This window comes from Pseudorasbora parva, chromosome 7 (genome assembly GCF_024679245.1).
Source record: "Pseudorasbora parva isolate DD20220531a chromosome 7, ASM2467924v1, whole genome shotgun sequence".
Taxonomy (NCBI): Eukaryota; Metazoa; Chordata; class Actinopteri; order Cypriniformes; family Gobionidae; genus Pseudorasbora; species Pseudorasbora parva.
This window is the reverse complement of record NC_090178.1, coordinates 21,514,703-21,534,013: the sequence shown is the minus strand read 5'-3', so window position 1 is coordinate 21,534,013 and position 19,311 is coordinate 21,514,703. Positions and strand designations below refer to the sequence as shown.

Genomic DNA, 19,311 nt, shown 5'->3' with positions numbered 1-19,311 from the left:
AATTTTTACGAGAATAGTTTTTGTGCGAAAAAACAACAACTAAATAACGACTTATCTAGTGATGGGCCGATTTCAAAACAAAGTTTCGAACGTCATGAATCAGTGTATTGATTTATGATTCGGATCACCAAAGTCACGTGATTTCAGCAGTTTGACACGCGATCCGAATCCTGAATCAATACGCTGATTCATAACGTTCGAAACTTTGTTTTGAAATCGGCCCATGATTATACAAGCCGTTTTTTTGTTTTTTTTGCGTACAAAAACTATGCTCGTCACTTTATAAAATGATTGTAGAATCACTGTAGTGAGATGGACGTTGTAGCGACGTCTTTAGTGTCTTTTATGGGTCTTGAGAGAGGAAATGACAATGGTGTCAATGAAAGGCTTTCTGAGCCATCGGATTTCAACAAAAATATCTTCATTTGTGTTCCGGAGATGAACGGAGGTCTTACGGGTGACGAACGACATTAGGGTGAGTAATTAATGACAGAATGTTCATTTTTGGGTGAACAAACCCTTTAATTTATCAGTGGAGCATGCCATGTGCACTTCCTACTTGTACACCTTTTTTAAACGTTACGACAACATAATGAAAGTAGAAATTAGTAATTTAGACAAGCTGCTAGCAAATATATACAGTTACAGACAGTATATGTTACCAAAGAGATGCCGTATTGTAACTTTAGTCGTTGTTGCTGCTGCTCTGCTTCAATTTCAGCCTCTAGACCTGATTCTGGATCATATATGTATGGCTGAATCTGAAAGATTACCTTGTTCAGCCTCCCAAATCTTGTAAACAACATGTACGTAAAGTGAATCAAAAGTTGTAAGTTGTGTGTGCTCGTGACTCTTTGGCCCCATCCACAGCACACCTCCATGAGCTTGACTGTTTTCAGAAAGAATCGGCTTTTATAAATACTAAAGACTCTTCAGAGATTTGAAAGATGTAGTACTACACTACAGGTACTCAAGATTAAAATGAGACTGGCAGAAACTCTGTGTGTTATATACCCTTTAAAAGACTGTTCAGCCAGAATTCCAGTTTAGTTAAGCCATCCAACTCTTGGACTTGTAAGCCTGACACCGCATCCTACTGTAGGTTTCATTCTCGCTTTGGTAAGGATCTAAAGCAGGCTTGTGTTCCCAGCCCAGCCAGAACATTTTGTGTATGAGAAACTGTCCCCGAAAAGAGCTAATGGCCCATCTCAAGTCTGCTGAGAGTGTGTGAAAAGGTTACCACACACACTGTTAACCTCGTTCATATGACCTTATGACAGGACACATTATTCTGATCTCTGAACATGACTTATGAGGGTTTTGCACACTGTGCTCAAGAGAACATTCGCACATTTGCACATGCGTGCGCACCCATGTGTGAACACATTAATCATGAACAGTGTTATTAGCCTAAAATGTCCCACAATGCACAGGCCTGTGCATTTGCAATCTGACACACACACACACACATTATGTCTGTTTCATCTCTTTTGATCGCTTTATCCCTGCCTGAGCTCTTGTTGTGTTAAAAAGCAAACAAGCTTTCTTCCCCAGCAATCACTAGAGACAGGGCAGACAGCGAATAATTAATGATTAGGGCCGGCTCGTTTTAGTAACGAGACTTCACTGGGACCGAATATTCAAATGAGAATTTATGACTCATCAGCAGCCTCTAATTAAGCCCGATTGTTGCATTATTTATCAGCTGTTTACCACAATCGCTGAGAGTGTGTTTGTCTGTGAATATGACTGTGGTTTATGCATCTACCTAGCAAAATCATATCAAACCATCAAGACAGTTGAAGTTGCTTTTATTTTTATATCAAATGAATTTAATTCACTTCCATATTTATATGAAATGGGATGTTAAAGTCAAACGGAACTGCAACACCCCTTTTTTAAGGATAATTCCCCCGAAAATTAAACTCATTTACTAGCATGTATTAGACAAGTTCTTTCTGCTCTCCAAAATCCTAATGCTCATGCAATACATTTTGCTCTGTTCCTCACAAAAAAAAGTTGGATTACTTCAGAATGTTCCGTATATATGTTTTTTTGGAAACAGCAAACATATCATGTTGCTTTAATAGTGGCTTTTATCCTTTTTGGAGCTCAGCAGCATCTGTCCCTATTCACCAATTTTTTTAAAAAGTCAGCATTTCTGACATTCTACTAGAAATGCTATGAAATTTACTTTTTGCTGCTCAGTTTGTAAGGCTGGAAGAACCTAGTAGATGCTGAAATGTCTAATCGCTCTGAGAAAGCAAAGGAAAGTAGCATCTGAACTCATTCATACAGTTAGCGTTTCTGTCCGAGACGACATCACACTGAGTGAACCATCTATGAATGACTCTAATCTACATGCCTTTCCTTTCACATGAAACTTCCCCCAAACTCCTGCTCCCCCAAACTTGAGATCACCTGAAATGCACCAGAAATCTCTTTGTTACAATGTCAATCCTCACGATTATGTGTTTGATATCATTTGAAATGTCTCAGTGCGACTGGTACAAATATCTCTACACCACAGAAGTAAACTAGAACATCATAAATGTTTTAAGAGTTTAAAGATATCTTTCCTTGGTGTATGGTGGGTGTGGCTTTCAGCCATTTGGCCTCTCTTCTTCTCAAGTCTATAGGACTTGATTAATGCAAATTAATCATTCATTCCTATTGTGAACTCGTGTTTACATTTGAAAGAGTTTCAAATGGTTCTGGGTATGCATCTGGTTCTGGGTATTTAAGGAAATGTTGCAAAGAGTTCAGGGCTCGATACTGTACTCAGGTCAGCCCGTAATGCTGGAAGTTTTAACCCAAGCAGCATTATGTAACCTTGATAAGTCAGGTATACATTTCATTCTTTACTTCAGAGTATTTGATGTGAGTATACCTCTGAATTGATTATGTAATTGGCATTATACATTTACCTGACTGTTAATAAATTGTTACACTTTGATTGATTCTGATTTGGTTTGTAATTATTTAGGTTACGAACGGACATAATTTCAACAAAGGTTTAAACGGAATAATTAAATGTGTACTTATTGATTAACACTGTTAACAAATCTTTAGAAATCTTAAAATGTTGTCAGTTGAGAGTTCTTGTTAGTATTTGCCATGGTAACTGTAGTTTCTGTCTTTGATGACTGTGGTGGCTTGGTTCCAATTCCTAAAAATTTAGAAGGCTAATTTATTATTAAAGTTCGAGGCCATATAGCATTTGAAACAACATTTGAATTCTAGTGTTCGATTTTTTGTTGTTGACAAATTAGTATAGAATTTAATATTAATATTGAATTACATACATTACATAATTAATATAGAATATTACATACTCTGCAAGAACAAAGAAATAAGTTTGTTTTCTCGAGGTGGCAAGAACAAGAACATAGTTCGTTCTGGCAGTACATTCTATACTTCACCAGAAAAGCAGGTGCTGATCATCTGCGTTTCTCCACATTAACCACGGCCACATTAAATGTCTGACCAGTCGCACAATAGTTCTCGGACACCTGCAAGAAAAAAGTTCTGCTCAAGCTTGGAACATACTCTACAAGAACAAAGAAATTTGTTTGTTTTCTCGAGGTGGCAAGAACAAGAACAAAGTTGATTCTTGCCAGTACATTCCATACGTCACAAGAAAAGCAGGTGCCGATCATCTGCATTCACTATGCCCGCTTTAAATGTCTGACCACTCACACAATAGTTCTCGGATACCCGCAAGAAAAAAGTTCTGCTCTGTTCTTGCGGAGTATGTTGCAGCCTTTACGGTCGAATGCAATGTGGCGAGTGTGTGTTTGTGAGAGAGAGAAAGAGAGTGTGAGTGAGTGAGTAACAGACGCGCACGAGGTGGAGGGAGAGCTAAGGAAATGTAACGAATAATTATTAAATGCAGCTGAATGAATATGCGTGTCTTTGAAATAGCATAAAAATTTATGAATGACGAATCAATATGTGGCAGCCAGTGTTGATTCTGTGGAGGACCAACACAAATTAGTCTATATGTTGGAAACACTGGGATCCAAATCCAGCATCGACCGGAGATTTGTTTACAAACGATCCGGCAGTGAAATGAAGTAAACATGTCTTCCCCACGTGAGCTGGAACTTCATTAAAAATAAAGTTCAACCACTCATTCCTTATATTAGGATCCGAAGGAAGCTTATGCAGTGACTGTGCTCTTCTACAACCAGGAATAGCGCAATATCTTAATCTTCCTCAGCATGTTTATTGTTGTTGACCAGCTAGCATGAGCCCTCCATGAGTCTGTGGGAGAGACTATAGATTAGCAGTGGTGGAGGAAGTACTGAATCTCAGTACTTAAGTAAAAGTACAAATAACCAGAGCCATATTTACTTAAGTAAAAGTAGAAGTACTACAACGACAATCCTTCTTAAAGGGGGGGTGAAACACTCAGTTTCAGTCAGTGTCATGTCAATCTTGAGTACCTATAGAGTAGCATTGCATCCTGCATATCTCCGAAAAGTCTTTATTTTTTTAATAATTATATAAGAAAGATGCGCTGTTCCGAGTCTTTCCGAAAAAAGCCGAGCGGGTGGGGGCGTGTCGTGTGAGCGGAGCTAAATAATGGCGTGTGCACGCCGCTGCTATTGTGTTGAGTCGAGTGCGTCGTAAAGCTGTGTCATCCCTAACAGCGGGAAAAAAACTTTATTCAAAATAAAAATATGACTTTTAATCAGATACAGCCATACATCTTTGATCCGGAATCAGACCCAGAGGCTGCAGTTGAACAGGAGCAGCAGCAAAAACGACTAGAGCAGGACGTCTCTATGTGGTACAAGTTATACACTAACTATATAATATGCTTAGCGGCTTGTGTTATTTACATATTTATACTTGAATTATATCGTCGTATTTTTGTCTTTGAAGGTGTACATGTGGGAAGTGCAGTTGTGCACGTGTGTTTGTGTGTTTACGCGTGGTTTGTGTAGACAGTAAGCGGACTAAAAAAAACACAGACATTTGAAGCAGTCTCACTCACCCTTCTAACGTTGGGACTGCTCCATCCTTCAGCATTAGGCGATTGGGAAAATCCGGCGTCGAGCTGGGCCTTGTTTATGAAACAGTCGGCACCGAAATGCAGCGAACAGATATAAACATTCGCGCAACTCAGTTGCTGATCCGGAAAAGCAAATTACATCCACTGTTGCCTTAACGCGGGGTTTTTGGCGAATCTGTGCAGGACTGTCTTGGTCTGGCAACCAAAAACGTACTTTTTTGGTGACATTGTTATGTGCACATCACCTGTCCAGCATCCTACAAGCCAGCGCTTTGATGGGCGTAGCCTGTTACTTTCGCTCTCTCCCTCTCTCTCTCTCACGCGCTTCCGGTAGAATTGTCCGTAAGGCCCATACAAGGAAATTCCGCCCCCATTAACGTCAAAGGGGACGCATGATCTCAAAAAACTTGCCGAAACTTATGACTAACCGGAAGTAGTATTTTTGACAAAGAAATACTCCCATCAAACGTCCACCTTAACTTTTGAAACTTTGTCTATGTTTAGTATGGGATTCCAAGTCTTTAACAGTGTAAAAAGATCAGTATGCATGAAACAGCATTTCACCCCCCCTTTAAGTAAAAGTAAAAAAGTACTTGATTTTAAATGTACTTTTAGTATTAAAAATATACTTGTATAACAATTAATAACGCTCTAGGGTTGATAAATTAAATAACTTGCACTGACAAATTACAACTGCTTTAAATAATGTTATGAGATGTTTTAACTATATATTTTTAATACAAATAAGAAATGTTGGAAAGAATGTTTAAACATGAAACTAAACTACTAGTAGGTGGCGGCAGGTCTTAATGAGTGAGTCACTGAGTCGATTCGGCAGTCGTGAATGAGGCAGTCGTTTACGAACAGGTCATTGAATCCTTGATTCAACCGATTCATTCAAACGCTGGATCATATAACACTATTGCTGTTAGATGCGTTGTGGTTCTGATATGGAAATCTTATCTTGGAAATATTTTCGCTGCTGTAATAGAACAAAAGCAGTTTATATTGCATTTAAAATGTATGTGACTCATTTTAATTAATTGTTTATGGAACTGTCATGAAATCAGTGTCACAGTTTCAGTCGTGATGGTATTCAGGAAAACAGCACTCTGGTCGTGTCATGTTTTTTAACTGTATTATATGTTATAAAATATAAAAACCTTCACATTTTGAATATTTACTGTTTCTCTGTATGAGCGGCGTTGGTTTGCTTCCATTTCTCCTCGATAGGCTGCGCGATTGTCAACAGCGCAAGCGTCAGTTCATACATTAGCCTTTTATCCATTAATTATCCGAACAAGCCTTAATCTCCAGCCCTGAAACTGATCAGAAAATGTAACAAAAATGTAACGAAACGTTGTAGAAATGTAGTGGAGTAGAAAGTAAAATATTTGCTGCAAAATGTAACAAAGTAAAAGTAAAAACTATGCACTATTGATTCTACTTAAGTAAAGTACAGATACGTGAAAAATTTACTTAAATAAAGTAACAAAGTATTTGTACTTTGTTACATTCCACCACTGTAGATTAGACAAGTTCTGTAAAGGCGGTGTTTCGTCACGCAATGACGTAAGTATGAAGCACGGGACAGTTTGCTGGGCCTGGTGTTTATAAAAGCTTTTCTTAGACTAACAATGAAGTTTTCAGTTCAAAAATGTACAGGATATTCTTATATTACCATGACCTTTTATATATCAAAAGCTCAAGGGAAAGTTGATTTCTCGATTCATCACCCCTTTAAATGTCATAGTTTACAAACTTTATCAGAGAAAATTGAACTAAACTAAATGAAACCAAGTAAACCTTTTCGCCCCTGCATACAGTGAGCTATAGAGAGAGATTTCTGAAGTGTCTCTGCAGTGATCCTGGAGTTGTACGCTAGTGTGTTTCTATCCCTTCATAAGCTCACTCCCAGTCTAATGCCACTCTGAGCTCTTTCTCTAATTGAGATAATGGTTTTCTGCAGCTCTAAGCTGGAGTGATTGGCTGACACTTTTAACAGCGTTTACAGAAGAACTTTTAGCTAATGAAAAGAATGACATGTTCATCAGGCCCTGAGACTGAATTATTTAGCACAAATCAAACTGTTTTTTGATATGACTATAAAGCTTTGGAGTGAGCTGAGGGGCTTGTGTGATGCACCATTTGATGTGAAAATCAAATGAAAAATAACACACACATTTACTCTGCACATTGACCTAAAGATGCCAGAGGCTGTTTGTTCATCATATCTCGTATCTTTATTCAGCACTTTCTGCAGGGAGCCCTTAACTTTGAATTTCAGTTTAAGAAGCTCATCATATGTTTGAAGAGACCAAGGGCTGTACAGACTGTGAATTATACTGACATGCCAGTGATTTAATCTTCTTTTCTTAATCAAATCATTAATCAATATTCAATAATATATAATATGTTCTTGTTGGATTATGGAAATGCACATTAGATGTAACAAAATATCATTTATAGTACCAGTTATGTCTCTTAAATTTTGATGTAATACTGAATTATACCTGATTTATTCTCGCAGATAAAATAACGAATGAATCAAAACATTTTTATAGATGCAAACCTCTTTATTTCCCCATATTTTGTCTCTCTCGTTCTCTACATGCTTCTGAACTCCAATAATGAATGGTGAACTGTAAGGCCGCCGAAATCGTCCCAATGGAGGAACGATGGCGGGTGAAGGTCGCTGCGCGTTCTATGTTTTCAGCTGGGCATAAAGGATTTTGTTCCAATTCTTCTTAATCTGACTCCATTTAATCATAATTTAGAATTTAGGTTAGAATGCCAATTGGTTATTTGGTCATTTATATTTAATTATAAGTGTTTTTAATGATTAACTTTAAATGAGAGTTAGATTATGGGCATTACAGTAATGTAAATCTGATTTAAATTTGTATAATTCTGCACCTCTAGTAGTATTAAACAAAACTGCACAAATATTGAGTTTTCTGCCATCATTTGCCACTGGTCAGCCAATATTACATTCCAACATACAATGTTGCTGTATCAGGCAGGTTGAAATGGCCAAACAAGCAGAGCAATGTTTTGATATTTACTCAGAGATCTAAAACGAATCTATCTGTAAATCAAACACAGAAACACTTCTATTATGCACCCTAGGCCTAGATCACGACGGCAATCACCTGCTGAAAGGAGCTACACACGCGCACACACACGCGCACACACACTCACTGAAGGGATAGGAAGGACATGAATTAAACAAGATAACACAACTTACAAAACTAGAACATATTCTCAATAATGAAGACTTAAGGTTTAGACAATTTAACAATCTAAGTAATCCAAAAAAAGTGAACACCAAAGATGACCTTTGCCTTAACACACATGGCTTTCTTGCTTCTAAAGAAAAAAATATTCCTCAGTCCTCTTTTTCAGCCTCCTGACACTAATGCAAGAGAAAAGAGTATCTTCCCAAATTATCATTCTTATCAGAGCTGTTCTGGATTACTGTTGACTTTCTCACCGAGCTACGACACACAATAGAGAACATTATTCACACTCAGCAAAGATGTGGAGATGTGTTAATGCCTTAGCTTAGCCTTTAAGAGACTGTCATGTGTTCCTTTACTTTAAAAAAAATCACTATTGAAGCCACATCTATAGCTGCCACAATGTTAGTCCTGTATAAAGGTGTCCTGACATCAACAAATCCACTAGAGTAAGAAAATCTGACCAGTACAAATCATAGTGTAGCACAGCATAGCAAACCAAAAGAAAAGATTGTAGGCTCAAACTCCACAGAGTCAGCTAACGGACAAACTTCTGCTTATATATAGTTATGTAATGCAATAACATTCAAAAAATTAAGAATAATTTTGAGGTCACTGTACTCTTGGCTGAGTTAATAATAAAAAAAGTTAAAGGAAAAGTTTTATTTGAAGAAGTGTACTGGTATGTGGTCATTAGCTCTAAAGGGCTAAATTAGCACAGGGGTCTGGATATGTGTATAACCTTGTGTGTGTGGGTCCCAAGGGTTTGAGTTTTTTTTTTTTTTTTTTAAATAACTCCCTCTTTAAAGATAATTAAGTCCACCATTACTGACATTAAACAGTACCTTTGTCACTTTGTTCAAAGGGCAAGACTTCCTTCTCCTCCCAACTACTGCATTTTACTGTGTCTAACTCTCCTCGGCTCTTTCCATCTCTCCCTCTCATTCTAATGCCTGTGACTCTCTTACTCTCCTCCCTCTGTTCAGACCACTGGCAAAGAAAGACATCAATCTTGTGCTGTCACATAGTGTGTCAGGCTTTGACCCAGCTGGAGTAGAGCAGGAAATGGCCTTGCTAATATTGAGTTAGCTCATGCAGCATACACTGCCACTACACACACTCACAGTCTCTCCCGAGTCCTCAAAACTCATTTTGAATTGCCCTGTCTGACAGTTACATACATAGCCAACAAAACTCATATTGAATATGCTCATGCAAGACATTATGGCAAAAGGGCATATTTATGTTCCATATCCAATCTATAAAGCAAGCAAAACATTCTACCACTACAATAATAACAGTGCCTTCCATCCTTCCTTGAAAGGATAACATGAAATAGAAAATAACTTTCAAAGTATTTTCAAAGTATACTTTGCAACATTAGGAATTTGGGGAATTAGGGGTGTGGGATATTGGAAAATTTAAAATGAAGATGTCTCTATATTCTGGGATTTTATAGATAATTGGATAATAATGATAATAGGACAATATATTATTGGGGATGTTCTTACCAATATAATGCCATTTTTTCTAACCTAATTATACATATAAGCATAATGTCAAATTATCACATTTAATCAATAAATTACATTCTAATAATAAGACACAATAGGGCGATTACTAATCAAATTAAATCATTATCAACATAACTCACCTTTGCAATGAAGAGGAAACACAGAGGATGCATCTAAAGTGGCATTTATTAGATGTATTTACAGTCTGTTTATTGCTGCTCAGAGGTGATAAACGAATAGCCTTCGATTAAAAAAAGCCTAATGTTTTGATGTTTCAAACATGAAAAGATACTTTAAATCTGAAATTAAAACCAGCAGTAGGTGGCTGCTAGTCACTGTTGATGAGTGAGTCTTTGAATTATTCATTCAACCTATTCGTTCAAAAAGCGGATTCATTCAGTAAAGAAACACTGGCCTTGTGTTGCTTAGAGACGCACAACAGTGTGGTGGCTGTTTCAAACTATTTTCATTGGTGAAACATAACAAACAGTCAATATGGTGTCTAAAATGTAAGTAACTTAATTTTTTATTGAACTTTTATAAAATGTTCATGCTGATATCTGAAGAAAATCATCACTCTTCGTGTGATATTGATTGACGATATTAAATTATATGTTTAGTCTGCTTGTCTTTGTGTTTTGATTCTGTCACATGTTCCTTTGTTCATTTTCCCACCACTCCTGTGTTTCCTTGGTTACCCTTGTTGGGTTAGTTCTGTTCAGCTGTGCAGCTAATTAGTCTCATTAGTTTGCCATGTATAAATGGCCAATTGTGTATAAATGCCCTGAATTTCAGTCTGTTCTTTGTCATTTATTGATGTTTAAAACGGTAAAAGGTATTGTGGTTTGTCCTGTTTGCTCTAAGTGTTCCCCTACGTGTCTCCTAGTTTGATCCTTTAAATATAAGGACTGTTTATATACTTTCCAAGTCGTGTGCTTTTTAATAGCCACACCACCGTGACTCTTATATTGAATTTTGGGGACATTTTAGCATTTTAATTGATTAAATCATGCAGCGAAAGTGTTCACTCGAAATGCTTATGCGCACTAGTAAATATGTCAGATAATGTCAGATCCCACATCGTTAAAACAACAATTATGATATTAATCGCAGACAATATTTAATATTGCACACCCCTAGTCACAATATTTAAAAAAATAAAATACCAATATATATCAAATTGCAGTTTTACACAACTATATGCCACACATAATCACAATATTATTGTACAATGTCAATAAATGTTTGTAATCTTTTTACAAAAAAAAACAAAACACTGTAAAATGCTACAGTAACAAAATTCCCATATACATTCAAACCTATAAATCGTTTTACATTATGCATTATATATGCATTTTTAGTGTTAAATACTGGCAAACTTTGTTTTTTCAGAAGTAAAAACTAATTACCAAATGACTGTGAAACAAACTTAATCAGTGTGGCAAGGGGGGCGTGGTTCAGCGAGGTCTGCAGCGGGAGAGAGAGCCGCGGGACGAGCGGTAAGTGAGTGGGTTGGACGCAGATTGATAACACCTGTATCTTGTTCCAGTAATGGGCGTGGGGAGAGGATAAAACGCCTGTGGAATCGGAAGCATGGGAGAGAGAGAGGGACTGCTGACCATAGATATCCATAATAAAGGCTAGATGTCTCGTGCGCACTGTTGGCCAATGGAGGTCGGCGTCCGCAACTTGCGGCCATCTTGTCACAGGCAGCTTGCTCACTCGTAACAGTGTGTTTTAATGGTGCATGTACTTTTAAATAACCATAACTTGCTCAATTTTCAACCGATTTTCAAACTGTTTCGTTTGTTATAAACGTCAGAGATGTAGTTATGACACTAAATACTTATGAATAATTATAACCATGGACTTCAATATGAAAGTAACATTGAACAGAACAGACAGGTGCAATAAAAAAGGTATTTATGTTAAATCAATATAAAGGCTACTAAAACTGTACCGAATGGCAACATGAGAAATATATATATATATATATATATATATATATATATATATATATATATATATATACACACACACACACACTTATATAGCTCTGAATTTTTTTCCCAGAGCTAGCTATAGCTAATATATATACATATACTTTTATAATAACAATATCACTATTATAATTTTAAAAAAAAAAATTAAATTAAAACAAAAAAAACTAAGTTTATTTTAACTAGACAAAAGATTGGTTGTCATAAAATCGTTATTGGTGTCAATAAAACCTATATAATTGAACAGCTCGATTGTGGTCTCAGCCTTGATAACGTGCATGTAAGTTAGCCGTGATACACAAACTGCACAAATAAGTCGTTTATCGAAACGAAAAGCTGCAATTTCGATGTGTTAAAGCATCCAGATTTGTAGCCATGTTAATAACGTTTGTAAGAAACCAAACCATTTGTAAACCCGTCAAGATTTCAGTGAGATAAGAGTATTTATGTTCGTACAGATCACTCACCTTACATCAGGTTCCACAGAGCCCGACAGAAAGCCTGCCTGTGACAAGATGGCCGCCGGTGATGACGATGGTGACTCCGCGGTAAGACATCTAGCCTTTATTATGGATATCTATGCTGCTGACTACGTGACCCGGAAGCGGACGTTTAAACCGGAACCCGGAAGTGACTGAGAAAAATAGACACTCGCTGAGAGTGTGCAGTGATATTGAGTTTTTGTTGAATAAAAAGCGTCAGCAGTCAAGCCGACCCCTTGTCCTCTTCCTTCCCAACCACGAACATTATCACAATCAGTTATTAAATATATACTATTATAAGCTGTAAAATGTACAGGCACCAAAACGCCATTCCGTAGTACTTGAAACCATTTTATTTTATAAGTGAAAATATTTATCTTGAGCAATTTAGACTTTGTATACTATATGCTGAATGTTTCAAACTTTTTACACCAGCATCTTTAGAGCTTGGCCAGTCCATCCTTCTCCTTTCTCTCTGTCTCTCTCTCTCTCTCTGTTTATAAGTGTTCACCTTTCCCAGCTGTCCAATCAAAGGGCCTTGCTGCCGGGGGGCCCGGCTTCTGTCTAAACACCCGCTGTCGCAGAGATGACCCTGCAACCTTTGGCATCATTTTGACAGACAGCCAGGTGACTGGTTTTAATATTAATATGTCCCCCGTGCTGAGAGGAGATTCTATTTGTGTTCGGCTAAGGGAGAGCAGAGGCTTTTAAAGTCAGGCTGCAGCTCTCAGTCCTTCACTGTCTCCCCAGGATGAACCGAACAAATATAAGCAAGTGTGAAAAAGAACTAAAGAAAAGTGTGGCCCTCACAGCTGTCAATTCATCATTCTCTCTCTCTCAAACTGACTTTCACTTTTACAGCATCTCATCCCGGTCCTGCCTTATTTCATTCTGTCTCTCGACCCTGTCATTCTTTCCTTTTCCTTTTCGCTATTATTTAAATTCTCTGTTCTCTCACTTTTTCCGATACCTCTCTCCGAATGCTGGACAGGTGTCAGGACGTTCACACTCTCTGCACAAAACGTGTCTTACTGCACACTCACACTCAACTGGAAAGGTCACGGTAAAGAGCAAATAAAATACCATTCCTGCATTATTTAGAGGTCGCCTTAGTGCTGATAGAAAAGAAGAAAAGAGTTTAAAGGGAAACAAATCCACAGTCTTAGCGTTAACAAATGTGGACACAGCCTCGCTCAGAACCCCAAAAGAGCTGTGGGACTCCTTTAAACTGATTCAATAGACATAACTACAAACCAACACTGGAGGACTATACAGTTCACCGTAACTATTGAATCCTGTATCTCACAGACAAGTGAGCTGACCACATAGACAGCAAGTTGGGGTATCATTGGAATGCTTGAATCCATCTGATGACACTCAAAAATGCTGTCTATGTAGGAATAATGCTGTCTATGTTTTGTAATAAAACAATAAGCTGATCATTATTTACATGTTATGACTGATGAGCGATACTACAGAGAACAGAAACAACTCTGAGCAACTTACAGCGAAGAGATGATAATTCTAGTCTGGAAACGGCGTTCCTTCTCAGCTGATGTCAGTTTGACGGCTTGCGTTTTAAAACGCGTAACCACTCCCCTCCAACCGTTCCTCTGCTATGAGCGAGAGATGGAGGGGAGGAGCGCTGAGGTAAAACCCTGCCCTCTGTTCAATGTTCCGTATTCTCGCTACCTCCGGTTCACTGGGACTTTAAGTATTTACTTATTTTTGCACGTACACCTTTTTGCTTCGTGGAGCTTGTGAGCAGCAGAACCTTATGAGGTATGGCTGATTTTTTTTTCCAACTCACTAGCCTCACAGCAGCCACAGAAAGAGACATTGTACATTAGACTGTAAATAATTGTCCCGCTGACAATTATACAGTATTACAACACACTGGGTGATGGTTTACTTTACAGCTGCAGTAGAGCACACATTAAACTTTCTCATTACACACAACACTGACAGCTTTAAGCCTGTTTGTTAGACATATAGCTAATATTAATGTACTTGTACATTATGTATTCTATAGGTCTTTAAACTTGATTGCACAGCAAGAAGGGATTGTTTTGGATTAAACCGTGCTAACACAAGATTATATGAAATGGATCCAATGCATTATAATGAAATCGTTTCTAACCCAATAGCTTGAAAACAGCTCATCAGTGGAATCTGTGTATACAACATCCCCACCAGAATTACTGACAGATATTATACACTCTACTTAAGTGGACACTTCAGTTCGGCCTGGCTGAGAGGCGTTCAAGATAACATTCAGACATTTTAATTCTCTTTGGAAACTGAAACATTTGAAATGTTCTTAAAAGTGTTGAGCTAGACCATTGTCCTACCTCATACTCCTCAGCCTCGATCAGCAGTTTGGCTGTTGTTATTCTGGATTCATAAGGTGGGATAGTGCTCTAAAACACACACAAAATAGTAGTAGTATTAAATTACTGAAAGATAAATTACTGAAGGGTAATGAAAGACTTGATGTGAATTTATAAGAAAATGGTATGAACATTCAGACTCATTAACGATTTATATACAAAGATGATATGTAAAATAATGCTGTGTTCAAGGCAGGTTTTTGAGCCCGTAAGTTACGACTTCAAACCATGACTGTTTTTTTTTTTTTGGTGTCAATTATTATTATTATTCTTCACCAAGGCTTATCCAAGTTGTATTCATATTGTAAAGGCTTGCTGAGTAAAATAATTAATACACATTAAAAAACATCTTTCAAACTCCAGAATAAGCCTTGTGTCTTATTCTTGAGAGCATGTCTATGAATTAAATGAATGTTCAATTAAACAACTAAAATCTGCAACCTCCAACAATGCATCTTGAGCAGAAGAAATATAGTTGATGTGTCAGAAGTATTGTCAGTTTTAAATGACAGCATGCTACAAATGTTTCGATAAACCTATTTGTTTCCATGCAAAATTGCTTGAATCTAGTAGATAAGTCATAACTTTATTTGAAACTCTATAGGTGTTTGAGAGAGCTATTTTAGTACAGAAAAAGCAAAATTGTCTACTATCATTTGACTAATGGTCCATTAAATTGATAAAAGTTCTGCATGTGACTAATTTTCTCAAGATCCCAATAGACCTTTCAATAATCCCTCTTCATAAACATGACTTTCTATTTCAATATATCACACCATCAGGGCCGCATCATCTCTTGTGTTTATTGTAGCCTGTCTGTAATATTATAAGGCAGGCTCATTATTGTTTTGTATATATTACCACATTCTCTTTAGTCTCTATACTGGATAAATGTTTACTAAATCAGCTATGTAAAAAGAGTTGCTGGCTGAACCCAATTATACCATGCTTCAAACATGCTCCTACCTGCCAAGATTTTCCAAACGTTACAAAGCTGCATCTACACATCACACATTTATGTCTAGTGTCATGCAAGTTCCCTGAAAATTTAACCAGGAGGAAAGTAAACAAACTTAAAAAAAATTCTCCCAACGAGTCAGTTCAGGTGAGGCTTGTTTTTCTGTGGTTTCTTTAGCAGCGTAAAGACCTATTTAACAGATGAACTTATAAAATGAATTTGGGAACATGGAAATTAAAATATGTTTTTGAAAAAGCATGAAAAATGTAGCCTTGAGCAAAAACGGTTTCGGTGATGACCTACCACAGTCTTCACCTGGCTTTAAGAAAAAAATTAAACCATAAATAAAAAATAAAAATTGTTTAATTTCTTCCCTTATATATTCCAGTCTAAAGCTTCTTTAAAGCTGCAGTAGGGAGTTTTTAAAAAACGTTGACTTAGCCTGAAAATTTGACAGAGCACAACTCAAAGGGTCACTCCCCCAGGTGGGGCCCTAGTGGGACAGCCCAAAAGTGTTGGCTGACTGTGGGCTGGCCCACATGGGCCCCCACTGGGGACAGTTGTGGGCCCACAGCAAGCCCACTGTGGGCATTGTATTTCTGCAAATGGCAATAGGACCATTGGAAGGAGCCAGAGGAGCTTGATTTTTTTCACAGATTATCTGTCTCATATTCTACTGTCAGGATATATTGACATGTTTACCAAATATGTAGAAAATATATTTTACAAAAGTTACCTAGTGGAGATTTAAGCACAATGCTATTTCCTTCCTTGCAATCAGAAAGAGGTCAAAGGAGAGGTCCTGATGTGTCCTATCTTTATGTTGCCTTTGAACCACAAGCTCCTGTAAACGCACCTTAGTCAGATCTTCTTCCTCCTTCATGTCATGTGCTGCGCTCGCCAATGACTCTTCCTTTTTCTGTAAGCTAGGTAACCATGACGACACGCTCTTCTTCAGGTACTCGCGCCCCTCCTGCATAAAGTATGATAAAATAAATTTGAAAGAGCCCCTCCAAATATTGATTGTAAAAATACATGGCACATGCCTTAGGAAGAGGTACAGAATGAGAAAGAAAGATGGGATGAGATGAGTGAAACTGGATAGGATATAAGGAACTAAGAAGAGGAATAGGAAGACAAGAAGTAGGATAGGACAGCAGGAAGCTATTTAAGAAATGGGAAGTGGTATAGAGTTAGAGGAAATTACAGAAATTAGGATAAAAGGTAGTGGTAGGAGATAAAAGATAGTAGAATATGTTGAGAGAGGATGCAGGATAGGATGAAAGGAAGTGGGTTAGGGACAGAGAAAGTAAGACGGGAAGTTTTAAAGGATAATAGGAAGTGGAAGTGTGTACGATGCAAAAAACTAGGAAATAGTTTGGGCAATAAGAAGTGATAATATATAAATAATAACATGAGCGGAAGTAAAATGGCATGAGAGGTAGTGAGAAGGGATAAAAGAACTCGGAATAAAGGAAATGAGAAAGTATGTAAGGAACTAGGAAGAATAATAATATGCCAACTAGGAAGTATAATAGGACAACAGGAAACTCTATAAGATTAGGGAAGTGGTAAAGGTTGAGGGAAGTGGTATGGGATGAGAGGAAGTAAGGTAGGATGAAAGGAAATTGGTCAGATTGAGAGAAAGCGAGAAAAGAATGAGAGGACGCCTTACAGCATGAGAGGAAAAGATAGGATGAGAGGAGGTAGTACTGTATATGAGGCAAAGAAAGTACTTTATGAAATAGCATGAGCAATAAAAATTGGTATAAAATGAGAGGTAGTAGAATACATTGAGAAGAAGCAAGATAAGGTGAAATGCAGTAGGTCAGAGATCTTACAGCTTTAGAAGAAGAGATAAAGGATTGGAGGAAGTGGCATTGTACATGATCAAAATATGTAGGAAATAGAAGGGGAATAATAAGTGGATGAGGAACTGGATAATATAGGATGAGAGAAAGTGCTTGAAAATAGCATGAATAAGATGAATCGGTACAGCATAAGAGAAAGTGGTGAAGGGCAAGTGGGAACACTATAGGAACTGAATAAATAGGATAAGAGGAGGTAAGACGCAGAAGAGGATGGCAATAATTAGGATAGGACAACATGACGCTCGGATATAGGATGAAAGGGAGTGACACGGGAAGAGATAAAAAAAGTACAAGCAAGAAAAAGGTAGAGGTTAGAGCACACAAAGAGACAGGTTTGTGATTGTTAAGTCAAGTTCTATTGCCAGCTATCTGAAGGGAAATGGAACTATCTTCTGAAGTGAAAATACCCAGAAATGTTGGAAGCGTTTTAAGCTGAACACTGAAGCCCAACTCAAGAGGGTGGTTCGGGATTAGTAGTACTGCTGGTCTTATATCTGTTTGCCCCCTAACGGTTCAGTGAGGAATTGCATCAAAGTGAATGTGTTTGCACTAGCAAGTAAATCTGTCCCCACAGTGGGTCCTTTTCAATAAGCTTGTTCTGTTAATGGCTTATAATTCATTAACTGTGACCTAACTGCCATCTTTGTCTATTCCTCAAACAAAAACAAGCATACATTCCCAAAACTCACTCACTCACACTCTCTCTCTCTCTCTCTCTCTCTCTCTCTCTCTCTCTCTCTCTCTCTATATATATATATATATATATATTTCTGCTTCTTATAAAAACATTACTCAGCTCTCTCAGCTGTTCTCCACCAACACTAATTATGACTGCATAATGACCCACTGCTCATAACACTTTTCTTTGTAACTCTAGGTAATTTTCTTCACAGACGTCCTGTTGTACCTCAGTTTTCTCAATGCTGAACAGGTAGCTGGCCATCAGCTGCAGAGCCTCAGGGTTGTGCTCGTCGTACTGTAGAGCTTTATCGATGGCCTCTTTGCAGCGGTCAGCAGCGCCCTCCTCCATGCTGTCAAAGAATAAAATAGATATAAAGCTATTTAAAGCACATAAAATCGTTCAGTGTTATTATAGTAACCATGTGTATGTGCATTTTTTGAAAATGTTTTCACAAAGAAATTGTGATCAACCAATAACTTTGACACACTTTAACTTTCATTTATTAAAAAAATGTTATTATTAAAAAATAATAACATATTAAAAAAGTGAGAGGCAGTAGTGTAAGTTGAGAGAAAGCAGTACAAGACAAAGGGAAGCAGGGTATGACACAAAATGGTGTAGGATAAAAGGAAGTAGGTCAGAATGAGAGAAAGTGGAATATGATAAGATAACATAGAATAAAATAAGAGAAAGCAAGGATAAAGGAGAGGAAGTAGCAAGTAATATATATTAAGAGAAAGTAGGATGAGATGGGAGTATAGTAGAAGCATAGTAAGTATAGGAGTATGAGAATACAAGAAAGTTTAGTCCAAAGTAGACTATGAAAAGAGGAACATAATCTAGCCAGGACGAAAGGAGGTTAAATATATATATATCTGTGAACAGGGGAAAGGGTCATGGGTGGCCAAGGCTCATTGATGCACGTGGGGAGCGAAGGCTTGCCTGTGCGGTGCGATAAAACAGACGAGCTACTGTAACTCAAATTGCTCAAGAAGTTAATGCTGGTTCTGATAGAAAGGTGTCAGAATACACACTGCATCACTATTTGTTGCATATGGAGCTGCATAGCTGCAGGCCAGTCAGGGTGCCCATGTTGACCCCTGTCCACTGCTGAAAGCGCCAACCTTGGGTCATTAGATGATCATTAGAACTGGA

General features: G+C 37.6%; 1 protein-coding gene across 1 annotated transcript in view; it reads right to left on the bottom strand.

The window, feature by feature from the left end:
- si:dkey-12j5.1 (uncharacterized) overlaps window positions 1-19,311 on the bottom strand; it is a 115,993-nt gene that overhangs the window by 89,890 nt on the left and 6,792 nt on the right. The window contains exons 6-8 of the mRNA XM_067449634.1: window positions 18,382-18,505; window positions 16,460-16,576; window positions 14,607-14,675 (exon numbers count right to left, since the gene is read on the bottom strand). Coding sequence (XP_067305735.1) covers window positions 14,607-14,675; window positions 16,460-16,576; window positions 18,382-18,505 — 310 coding nt within the window. The remainder of the gene's footprint in view (window positions 1-14,606; window positions 14,676-16,459; window positions 16,577-18,381; window positions 18,506-19,311) is intronic.